The sequence below is a fragment of the Neophocaena asiaeorientalis genome, unplaced genomic scaffold (genome assembly GCF_003031525.2).
Source record: "Neophocaena asiaeorientalis asiaeorientalis breed wild unplaced genomic scaffold, Neophocaena_asiaeorientalis_V1.1 scaffold294, whole genome shotgun sequence".
NCBI lineage: Eukaryota > Metazoa > Chordata > Mammalia > Artiodactyla > Phocoenidae > Neophocaena > Neophocaena asiaeorientalis.
Window position 1 is genome coordinate 270,956 of NW_020173945.1, and position 12,054 is coordinate 283,009.

General features: G+C 51.2%; 1 protein-coding gene across 1 annotated transcript in view; it reads left to right on the plus strand.

Moving 5' to 3' along the window:
• Positions 1–2,002: 2,002 nt before the first annotated feature.
• MROH2A (maestro heat like repeat family member 2A) overlaps positions 2,003–12,054 on the plus strand; it is a 37,248-nt gene continuing 27,196 nt past the window's right edge. Inside the window, 6 exon segments of the mRNA XM_024752781.1 lie at positions 2,003–2,052; positions 2,277–2,372; positions 5,638–5,732; positions 5,965–6,146; positions 9,775–9,906; positions 10,085–10,247. Coding sequence (XP_024608549.1) covers positions 2,003–2,052; positions 2,277–2,372; positions 5,638–5,732; positions 5,965–6,146; positions 9,775–9,906; positions 10,085–10,247 — 718 coding nt within the window.

Below are 12,054 nucleotides of genomic sequence, written 5' to 3' on the forward strand. Positions count from 1 at the left end.
TGGAGAGCAGGATGGGGAGTGATGACCACCAAGAAGGCAGCTCTCTGTGGGCAGTGGGAACTGAATCCTGCTGGTTGACACTGGGAGCCAGTGCAGAAAACATGCCAGACTTACCCAGACCGGAGGGGCAAGGCCCTTGGGGATCTGAGCACTTGCCCCTGTCGGTGATTGGCTGCTCCCAGGTGGTATTAATTTCCCTGCGCTTCCAGTCGGCCGCAAGAGCAGGCAAGGAGGGCTTTAAAACCCAGAGAGATCCCACCAGAGAGAAATGCAGGTGTGGTGTTGGAGGTCAGGCCCTGTGCACTAAGAGATAAGAACACAGGGATCTGGGTGGGGCACTGATGCACGGTTACCTTGGGCAAATGGTTTGAGATATTCCCAAACTGTGCCAGAGAGGTTCAATCAATGAAGGAGCCAGGTTCTCACACTTCCTTCAGTATAAAGTATTATCTTGAAAAAAGAAAGTATCAGTTTCACGGGCAAAAGTGGGATTTTGTTTTTAATTGCCTGTTATTATTATTAAAGGTTGAATTTTTTTTTTTCAAGCTCATGAGCCATTTGTGTTTCTTTTCTGGAGAGTATCCTTTGCCTGTTTTCCTGTGGGGTGTATTACCCTGATGAGTTTTTTTTAACTTTTTTCTTGTTTTCCTTCCCTTTATTTTTATTTTTTAAATAAATTTATTTATTTATTTAGGCTGCTTTGGGTCTTCGCTGCTGTGCGTGGGCTTTCTCTAGTTGCGGCGAGAGGCGGCTACTCTTTGTTGCGGTGTGCACGGTCTTCTTATTGTGGAGGCCTCTCTTCTTGCGGAGCACGGGCTCTAGAGCGCAGGCTCAGTAGTTGTGGCACATGGGCTTAGTTGCTCTGCAGCATGTGGGATCTTCCCGGACCAGGGCTCGAACTGTGTCCCCTGCATTGGCAGGCGGATTCTTAACCCCCGAGCCACGAGGGAAGCCCCTGATGCTTTGTTGAGTGCTTACTGAATCACTGAAAATACCCTCCTGTCACGTGCATTTTTTTCTTCCACTTGTTCTTTAATTTTGTTCACACCTTTGTTTGTTGGTTTGTTTTTTGCTTTGTGTTACATGTAGAACTTTCAAATGTGTGGGCTTCAAATTGGAAGACTGGGGTCATGGCTAGCTAGGATTTCTCCTGACCCCAGCCCAATTTATTCCTTCCCTGGGTGGCTTTTGGAACACAAGCCATTCACACCAGTTCCATCCCACGCCTCTGAGCCCCATGTTGATTCGTGGACTATGTCCCCCCTCCTTCAAGGTCCTTCTCGGTCGACCCAGGGACCACCTCCCAGCCTCACTGCCCACGCCTCCCTGCTACTCCACCCCTCACCCCCCCAAGCCCCAGGGACCCCGAGCTGCTCTGACCTCCCCCAGTTGATGTTCCTGTGCACCTCTGTGTTCCTAGTTGTTTTGTTTGTTTGTTTGTTTGTTTTTGTGGTACGCGGGCCTCTCACTGCTGTGGCCTCTGCCGTTGCGGAGCACAGGCTCCGGACGCGCAGGCTCAGCGGCCATGGCTCACGGGCCCAGCCACTCCACTGCATGTGGGATCTTCCCAGACCGGGGCACGAACCCGCGTCCCCTGCATCGGCAGGCGGACTCTCAACCACTGCGCCACCGGGGAAGCCCCGTGTTCCTAGTTTTTAGACCCTCTTGTTTACAAGAGAGAGAACCACTTGTTTTGTTTGTTAGTTTGTTTGTTTTTGTGGTACGCGGGCCTCTCACTGCTGTGGCCTCTGCCGTTGTGGAGCACAGGCTCCGGACGCGCAGGCTCAGCGGCCATGGCTCACGGGCCCAGCCACTCCACTGCATGTGGGATCTTCCCAGACCGGGGCACGAACCCGCGTCCCCTGCATCGGCAGGCGGACTCTCAACCACTGCGCCACCGGGGAAGCCCCGTGTTCCTAGTTTTTAGACCCTCTTGTTTACAAGAGAGAGAACCCAACTTGGGATATCTTAAGCAAAAAAAGAGGTCATTTTGTAAGGAGACATGCTTCCTAAGGGTGAGAGGCTCACGGCCAAGCCTCCAGAGGAGCTGAGGTGAGTGGAGCCTCTCTGGCCCCCTCCCATCGCTGCATGCTCTGGGCGCCGGCTTTAGGGCTCCCTCTCCTCTCGGCCTTCCCTGCTCCTCATTCCCGGGAACCGTCATCCCCAAGATCCCACAGGGGACTGACTGCATTCTCTCTTGCCCAGAGTTCCGAATTCCTGTGAGAAAGAACCTGATTGGCCCAGCTGGATCACGTGTCCACTCCTTGTCCAATCAGGAGTGGTGGGGGAGGGATTATAGACGGAAAAACGCGGCCGCCAGGACCCCGTAACTATGACTCTGTGGGTCAGGGAAGCGGGAGCCTTGTGAGCCGGTAAGGTGCTCCCAAATGTGTTCACTGTGTACATACTCTATTTTCATTTTTTCCATTTTCTTACAGGCCCTTCCATGCACTTAAACTCGCAGGTTTCTACAAATACCGTGTTTTCTTTTTTTCAGGTTGGTTCCCATAGAAGCAGATGTGGGAAGCTCAGTTGAGTGATAGCACTAAGAGTGGCTGAGTTTATGAGTGCATTGTATGTGAGTCCTATATTACTGTCATACTCAGAAAAAAACTATTTTCATTTGGAAAACCAAGCAGAACCCACTTCATTCTCCTGGATCTCATCCTCTTAGCGTCCTCTCTAGATAACGTGTTTGGGGCACCTCACTTTTGGCCATGGCGTACACTCACCATATATGTAATAATAATAGAAAAGGACCCCTTCCTCCACCCCTTCTGATAGCCATGTTCTTCACAACGTCACATTGCAGCTCTTCCTATCAAGAGGGAAATCTATATCCCCACCCCTTGAGGCCGGACTGGCCTGTGACCTCCCTTGGCTGTTAGAAGGTGGCAGAGGTGAAAGGTACAGTTCAAGTCTAGGCCCCGAGACGCCTTGGTGTGTCTGCCCGTTCTCCTGGAAACCTGCCCAGATGCTCTGAGAACAACCTGGGCCAGCCCTGTTGCATGATGGGAGACATGGTTCCTGATCACCCTAGTCACTTCAGCCAATAGGAAGCCAACTGCTAGGCATGTGTGTGAGGCCATCTTAGGCTAGCCAACCCTCATCTAACCCACTGGCTACCACAGAGGCGTGAGTGACTCCAGTTATGCTTGACTGGACACAGCCCAGATCAACGGAAACACCTGGCTAACCCATAGACTTGTGAACAGTAATAAACTGTTGTTTTCAGTCATTGAATTTTGAGGTAGTTTGTTACACAGCAACGGCTGACTGATACATTCGCTTCTGGCTCTGAGTCCACAATCTTCCATGTGTTGTGTCTTCAGACTCTCAGAGGGCAATGATGTGTCCTACCCACCTCTGTATCCACCACAACATGGAGAGCCAAGCTTAGCTGCATGGTGCAGGCACACAGTCAGAGTCTGTGGGATGGAATTGCAGCCATTTCACTGAGTAATCTTTGAAACAGAAAAGAAGGCCCAGAAGGGAGTGGGAGGTAGGGCCAAGGGGACTGTGAAAGAAGGGGCATGTTATAACTGCCTTCTGGTGTCTGTTCCATCATGGTTTACATGTCTCCAAAGGGCAGACTGAGGAAAAATGCGTGAATTTTGCGAGGATGAGTGTTTGGCACTAACTACGTAGAGGAAGCTCGTTTTCTAACCCCCGGGATTCGGTGAAGTAGAAACGGGCTACTGAGGGTCATGACCTCTGGGGTATGAGAAGTGACAAGCGGAGGCTGAGGAGCTCCCTCTTGGCAGTGTGGACGATGGGAAATTAAGTGGGAATTGTAATTAAGCAGTCTTAGACCTAGGTGGCTCTGGGTCTTGATCTGTTGTCCTGTAATGCCTAGAAGTTCATGCTTTTATTGCTCACACTGTTGATCGGGACTGTCTCTCGCAGCTACAACTGACAGAAGAATCCTCTGAGCCCCACTTTTGGTTCAGGGAAACAGTGTCACTGCCCTGTCTTTCTTTGACATTCTTTATCTTCAGGAGGAAAAAGGATCTGGGAGCTTTTATCCCTCAGTGTTGACATCTGTGTTGATGTTTGTCAGCCCTTAAGAAGTTGCTGATGTCAAGAGAGCCCCTTGAGAGGAGCGATGAGACCTGCCAGGGGGGATTTCTCATTAATCATTAGTTTTCAGCGTCCAGAAGAGAGGGAGAAAAGGCCCTTCCTAACCAAGTGTAGCTATCGATCACTGTGTGACAAATTACCTAAATGTAGTTAGGGCCACACTGCCCCATCCCGCAAGCTGTCCAGTCCTTGGGGAAGAGAAATCCTCTTCTCAGGACCTCTCTGTCACCCCCATCTCCTCCAGCTGCCCAGATCATACCTCCCCACCCTGGGCTCCTATCACTACATCCCCAGGGGCCTTAGCTGTGAATCCCCCCCTCTATTTCCTTTCCCCAAACAGGCCACCATACCTCACCCCACATATGGGTGACAGAAATGTTGATTAACAACATAATGTGGGTTTTTTAAATCCCAGGGCCCTGTGCACTCCTCAAAGCCCTGGGTTCACAGAGCTCAGGGAGACAGTTGGATCTGAGAGTTCCAAGGGTCTGGGACCCAACAGTGATGATTCTAGTGAAACCCTCCCACCCTGTCAGGGGACCTGTTCCCTGTCTGAGTTACGACTGAGGAGCCCGAAGGTCTCACTCCTTTGTCAACCCAACCTGCCATTGTCCACGTTACCATGATGGGTATCAGGCAGAGAATGGAGCTTCTTCTTGTGGTGTATTTTTGTTCCATCCAGGAGAAAACTCTGAGAAAAGGTCAGTGTTTAGGTCCCAGACTTGTTCCTTAAAGGATTCCCAGGAGGATGGGAACACAGGATGGTGAAGGGCCCTGGGATGGAGTTTGAGGAACTTGGGACAGGAGGAAAAAGGATCTGGGAGCTTTTATCCCTCAGTGTTGATGTCTGTGTCGGTGTTTGTCAGCCCTTGAGAAGCTGCCGTTGTTGAGAGAGCCCCTTGAGAGGAGCGATGAGACCTGCCGAGGGGCATTTCTCATTAATCATTAGTTTTCAGTGTCCAGAAAAGAGGGAAGAAAGGCCCTTCCTAACCAAGTGTAGCTATCCATCACTGTGTGACAAATTACCTAAAGGTAGTGGCTTAAAATAACACCTGTTTATTATGCCACAGTTTGCGTGGTCAGGAGTCTAGGCTTGGCTTAGCGGGGTCATTTATTTAGGGTTTCACGGGCTGCACTCAAGATGTTGTCTGGGCTGCGTCCTTTCTGGAGCTTGGTCCTCTTCCAAGCTCATGTGGCTGTTGGCAGAATCTAGTTCCTTGTAGTTGTAGGACTGAGGCCCTCAGTTCCTTGTGACATGGCCCCCTCCATAGGCAGTTTATATCACCACTGTTTACTTTTCAAGGCCAGCATGAGAATCTCTCTCCAGTCTGCTAAGATGTAGTCTTATATGACATAATGTAATCATGGCAGTGATCGCATCATGGGAGGTTCCCATTGCTTTTGTCATATTCTATTGGCTAGGATATGGGTCTAACCAAGTCATGGGTTCCTCCCACACTCTAGGGAGGGGGGTTATGCAGGGTGTGACTCATGGGGGGTCGTCTTATGGTGGGATGACACACCAAGTATTTTACAAATCTTATTATCTCAAAATAGCTTGAGGAAGAGATTGGCAGAAGCATCAACAGAGTCAAATGAGGACGTGTCAGAGGAGACAGAGGACCTGGAACCTCTGGAACCAGACGACAGTGGTAAGAAAGTCACCCCCTCCCTGCACTCCTGCCTCATTTCGGCCACTAACTCCTGGAGGGCAAGTCTTGGTCAAGATCTCAGTTTCTCCATCTGTACAGTGGATAGGAAGGTCCCTGCCCAATCATGCCCCAGGCAGAGCTAGAGCTGTGCAGGTATCAGGGAGACCAGAGCACAAGGAACAAGCCCTGTAATGGTCATCTCGGCATCACACCTGTGCCACCTTTGTCTCAGGTACCTTCCAACAAGTCACAAACCTCCTCAACATCATGGACAGCGAGTCAACCAAAACGGACGCTGCTGGGGCAGGTCCTGACATGCGGAAGATGCTGGCCTCAGTGATCATCAGGGAGAGGGCCGCCACTGAGCCCTCTGTGGTGATGGACGCTCTCATCCGCTGCCTGCGGGTACCAGAGGTAGGACCTCCTCTCCCTCAGCCGTTCCTCTGAGCCTGGCCACCTGTTTGCGTGTCTGTCCACTGCTCAGCACACATTCACTGATTGTTGTGGATGTAGGCTAGGTTCTGGGGTACAGACAATGACCAGACTATGAGGGTCTCAGCCCTGGAGGCCCAAGTGGGGCCTGGGCCACTCACAGGTTTTCAAAGCTCCTCGGTATTCTGACGCAGTGGGTTTGGGAGTCACCGTTCTAGAGCAGGTGAGCTGAGTTGCAAAGATGTTGAGCAGGGGTGAAGCAGGTGGATGTGGGGGAACAGAGACACACCAGATGCAAGGTGCAGGGCTGCTTGGCCAGTGGAGGCTGTTTACTGGGGCAGAGGCTGGGGTAGAGATACTGGTGGGAGTGATGGAAAATGTAACCGAGATCATGGTGGGCTTTGTACGACAGGGTAGAGTTTGGACCAGAGCATCAGTATCCCCTGAGGACTTGTTAAAACTTCAGATTTCTGGGGCCCATCATGAGAGTTTCTGATTCAGTAGGTATGGGGTGAAGCCCAAGAATCAGCATTTCTAGCAAGGTCCCAGGTGACGCTGCTGTTGGTCTGGGGACCACACTTGGAGAGCTGTTGAATTTTAGACTATTCTTGAGCTTTTGAGAGTGGGTAGAAGAGCAGGTCCTTATAGGAATTCTTAATAGCAAGTTTTATTTTATAGAAAGAAGATATGTGGCAGCCTTGAGGGAAGTCGGGGTCCAGGAGCATAGGCAAAGAATTTGCAAAAGTCTTTTAAAACATAGGTTTTATTATTATTCAGGTAGAGTGAGACCAACAGCCCAGGAGATGATTGCCCTTGAAAAGATGGTCTGTTACTCACAGATCCCAAGAGGCAGGGGCACACCATGCCATGCAGGCCCACAAGGAAGAACCAGAGTCGGGCGGGAGGCAGAGGGAGCAAGGGGGAAATGTACGCAGGAGCGTTTATTGTGGCTTCTGTAGGGGAAGATCCAGCGAGGCAGGATGAGCAGACGTCGGATTGGCTAGTGTGGATAATTTCAGTGAGGTCTGGGGTGTAGGTGCCGCCCTGAGTCATCTGGTGCCTGGCCCTGGGGTGATTAGAGCAGGTGTATAGTGGTCCAGAGCGTGAGAGCCTGATAGAAGAGGTGGCTGGTACGTGGAGCCTGCATTGCTTGCTTGTATTTGACAAGCTTGCTCGTGAGTGGGTGAGTTGTTTGCCATCTCTAGGAATTGACTAACCCTGGGCAGTCTCTCCAGGGCCCACAAGGCCGCAAGAAGTCAAAGCATCAGGAAATATAGAAAAATTTAAAAACCACGGTTAATACCCAGGCCATGATTAATGATCAGTGGCAATAAACAGATGATAAACAAGTAGGCATATTTTGTAACTTGACCTGTGTTCAAGATTTTAGTTATTCTTTAACTAGTGAAGGAACCGGTAAGAGTTAAAATCTGTTAAAATGACAGTTTTACTTAGAGAGATTTACATTCTTTACCAGACAAAATTCCTGTTGTCACAAACAGGAATCATTTTCAGCGTCAGTTTCCTAAAACTTACCTTCTATCTCCGTGGAGACGTAGCATAGCCTAGACTATCACAGGCGATCAAAGGCACATACTCCCACAGGCCGGATGATCCTGCAGGGGCAGCCAGACAGCACCAAGCCCGCCTCTGGGAAGCCACCCATGCCTGTTTTATGCCAGTTTCCAAGTCTTTGACAATTTTTCTCTTGCACCCGTAAATATTCTCCAAAGATTAATTTCGATTGCAGAAATTAGGCTGGGCGTATTATAATTTGCCTGGCTGTTTACATATCTGCAGCAACAGTGTTAGCTACGCATCTAGGCTTCCTTGAGTTTGCCTTGAAAATCTAGAGCGTGAATTCTCAACGGGGTGATACTGCTCCAAAGCAGGTAAAATTGGTTCTTGCGGCAGTGGGGGTGGGGGGTTGGCGTGTTTTTAGTTTTTGATGTACAAAGCACAGATATGTATACTCAGCTATATTATATCTTTGTGGTATTACATTTTCATGGTGGGGGGCAATTAGGAAAAAATGCTTAAGAAGGCTCCTTAGGGGACAATAAAAAAGAAAAAAAATGAAGAGGTTGAGAAAACAAGGGCCATCGGACTAGGCAGCGAAGGCCACACGGTTCTCTTCGGTCCAGGAGTTTTCATGAGGAATCTCTCACTGGAGTTTACAAGCCTCTAGTACTTGCTATATCGAGACTGGGAAAGAAAGGCCAAGACTCTCTGTACTGGATGTCATTCATAGAACATATAAATTTCATTGACTTCCTTTCCTCTTGAGGTCCCCAAATTTGCTAAGGTCTTGACTGTTGGTAAGTGACCTCCTTACCAGCCAGGGGAGGGGGCCATCTTCCCAGAGCGTTTTGCAGGTAACAGCCCCCATGGAGAGGAGTCCACCCTTGTGACAAGAGCTATCTAAGAAGCAAAATAGATGATGTCCTCTTGGACTTGCAAGAGGGTCAGTGCCAAATCTGTGGAGGACCCTGTGTGCTGACCATTTGACACCTGCCTAGCTGAATATGCTGGGCTGAAAACAGTGGAGAGAGGACAGATTTGCAGGCCACACTGACAGGGCCAGTTGTATGAGCCTGATGGGAGGAAGGGAGCGGGTGGCGTGAGAGATGGCGGAATCGGGGTCAGAGTCTTAGGCAGTTTCAGGATGGTGGGGTCATCGACCAGATGAGGCAATGATAATTCTGCATCCAAATCCAATGTGTGGGTGTTCCCCCCACCACCAAATAATTCTCTGACACCAGCTAGGTGTGCTACAATTTAACTCAATTCTGACACTGTCTTCCTGGAGATAGTGTCAGACCCCAGAGGTTAAGGGCTCAGTCCCATAAGATGACCCCACCCCCGCCCCTGCTTCAGATGCCAATCGTAAGTTTGGCCAACTGGCTATGGTTTGGAGGTTCCCATGACCTCCTCCTTGGGTTCAGTTAATTTATGAGAGTGGCTCACAGAACTCAGAGAAACATTTTACCTACTAGATACTAGTTTATTTTAACAGGATATAACTCAGGACCAACCAGATGGAAGAGACATATAGGGTGAGGGTTTGGGAAAGGGCACGAAGTTTCCAGGGCCCCTCTGGGCACGCCACTCCTGCCAAATCTCTGTTTGTTCACCAGTCTAGAATCTCTCCGAACCTTGTCCTTTTGGGTTTTTATGGAGGCTTCATTATCTAGGCATGGTTGATGAAATCACTGGCCATTGGCGATCGATTCCACTTCCAAAGCCTCTCTCTTCTCCCCGGAGGTCAAGTGGGTGGGAATGAAAGTTCCAATCCTCTAATCAGATGATTGGTTCTCCTGCCAACCAGTCCCCATCCTTAGGTGTGGACCAAAAATCATCTCAATATAACAAAAGACACCTTTGTCACTCTCATCACTTAGGAAGTTCCAAAGATTTTAGGAGCTCTGTGCCAGAAACTGGATGAAGACCAAATATAAATTTCTTATTATAAATCATAATCTCGCACTGTTTGGGAGGAGGACCCATAGGAGGGAGGACGTGTGACTTCGTGTGCTCTGGCAGGGCCGGGTCCCTCGCAGCCTCCGCTGCCCCCTCCAGGACCTTCCCACCCGCCATACTCATTCCCCAGATTTCCACTCAGGGCAAAGTCAACATCTACAGCGTCCTGCAGGAGGTTCTCCAGCAGCAGGGGGAGCTGGAGGAGTGCTGCGTCCAGAGGCTGGTCACCATCGCCTCCAAGGAGATGAGGGAGATGCTGCAGGTAGTAGAGCCCTGCCGCCCACCGACCCAGGGGCTGGGCCTTGGTAGGTGCGGCCTGGGATGCCCGAGGCCCTTGTCCAGTTACCTCCCGGGGCAGGAGTACGCTGAGCAAGCCCAAGGGAGCCCAACAGGGCTGGAGCAGGTGGTGACGCCACACATCCCTCTCCCGTCCCCTGGAGGTGGAGGGCTACGTGAGGGCAGAGGTGGCCAGTGACACCTTGGTGGCCCTGTCCCGAAACCACTTCAGCTTGGTCGTGTATGAGCTACAGCACTGCCTCAGACCCCTCAACCTCGCCGAAGAATTTGTCATCATCACCCTGGCGAAGCTGGCCAATGGCAATGGTAGGGCCCGTGGGGCCTCAGCCCTAGTATCTGACCCCTTTATGACCATCCCGTGTTCCTGCCGGGCCTCTGCCCTTGTCTCTGCCCCCACCCCCTTACATTTCTCTCTCTTATTACCTTTCTCTGGCATTCCTCCTTTTCATCTTTGTGTGTCTCTCTGTCCCTCTCAGCTGCCAAGATTCTCTCTCTGTGTTTCCGCCTCTCATTTCTGTATCTTTATTCCTGTCATCCCTTCTCTTCGAAATCTCTCTCTCCTCTCTCCCTCTCTGGCCCTGTTCTCTCACTTTCTCCTTCCCTCCCTCCCTTTCCATTCCACAAACATGTGCTGAGTGCTTGCTCCATGCAGGCCTTGGGGTGGGTGCTGGGCCACAGGTGAGTAAGACACCGTAAACCAGTAAACAAGAAAACAGATAATCATAATATGAGGTGGCAGTTATGAAGAGGACAGCCAGGGTGCTTTTTGAGATCAGGATGAAGGCAAGAGGACCTCATCTCTGTGGGGCCCTCATTAAGGTGGCGATGCTTCGACTGTGACCGGAAGACTCAGATGATGATTATCTGTGTGAAGAAGTAGATGAGGGAGCCATCCTGCACTGAATGTGCAAAGGCCCTGTGGCAGGAGAAAGCTTGGTTTCTCTGAAGAACTGAGAGGTCACTATGCCCGGAGCTAGAAAGAGGGCTGTGATGGGTGTAAAGTGAGCTTGGAGAGTGAGGCAGGGCCTAGTGGGCGTGGCGAAGAGTCTGGACTCTATTTAAAGGCACTAGGAAGCTACTGAGGGATCTTAAGCTGCAGAGTTGCCTGATGAAACTTCCAGGAAGCCAATTCTTTTTTTTTTTTTTTTTTTTTTTTTTTGCGGTACGCGGGCCTCTCACTGTTGTGGCCTCTCCCGTTGCGGAGCACAGGCTCCAGACGCGCAGGCTCAGTGGCCATGGCTCACGGGTCCAGCCGCTCTGCGGCATGTGGGATCTTCCCGGACTGGGGCGCGAACCCGCATCCCCTGCATCAGCAGGCGGACTCTCAACCACTGTGCCACCTGGGAAGCCTCCCAGGAAGCCCATTCTTGCTGTGGTGTGGACGGAGAGGGGGTGGGAGGTGTGTAACTGTGAGGTGTCTGTGGCTCAGGCTGGGACTCATTCGGCAAGTGGAGGACAGACGTGAGTAGTAGATGGGGTTCTGGTCGGCGGACTTGCCGATGGAGTGTGTGTGAGAGACAAAGGAACAGGAGGACCCAAGAATGACACTCGGGTTTCAGGTTTGAACAGCTGCATGTATAGTGTGTTCATTTCCTGAGACCGGAAGCACTGGGGGAGAGAGAACTTAGGGCTCAGATGAATTTCTTTTGCATGGATTGAGTTTGCATCCCTTGAGAGATGTCCAGGTGGAGAGGTCATCAAGGTCATCAAGCGGGAAGCAGAGTGCAGAGGGCAGGGGGCCTCGGGTGTACGTGGTGTCCAGAGTTTTTGTCACCGAGGGGGTGAAAGTACAGGGAGGAGAGAAGAGGGCCAGCACCTAGCCCTGAGGAACCCCGGACCCGAGGAGGCTCAGGGGGGACTGAACCGGAAGGTCTAGGAGCAAGCTGAGGGCAGTGGTGTCGTGGAGCCTGCGAGAAGGAGAAGGACTCAGGAAGGGCCCAGGGGCCAGTCGTGGCCCATCCTCCTGGGGCGCCTGGGAAGATGAGGCTGGAGGCGGTGGCTTCCTGGGGACGGAGGCTGGTCGAGAGGGGGGCAGGCGAGGGATGGGGGCAGAGGCAGTGAAGGCAGGAGGGGAGAGAAATGAGATCATGGCTGGAAGGGCTCTGGGGGCAGG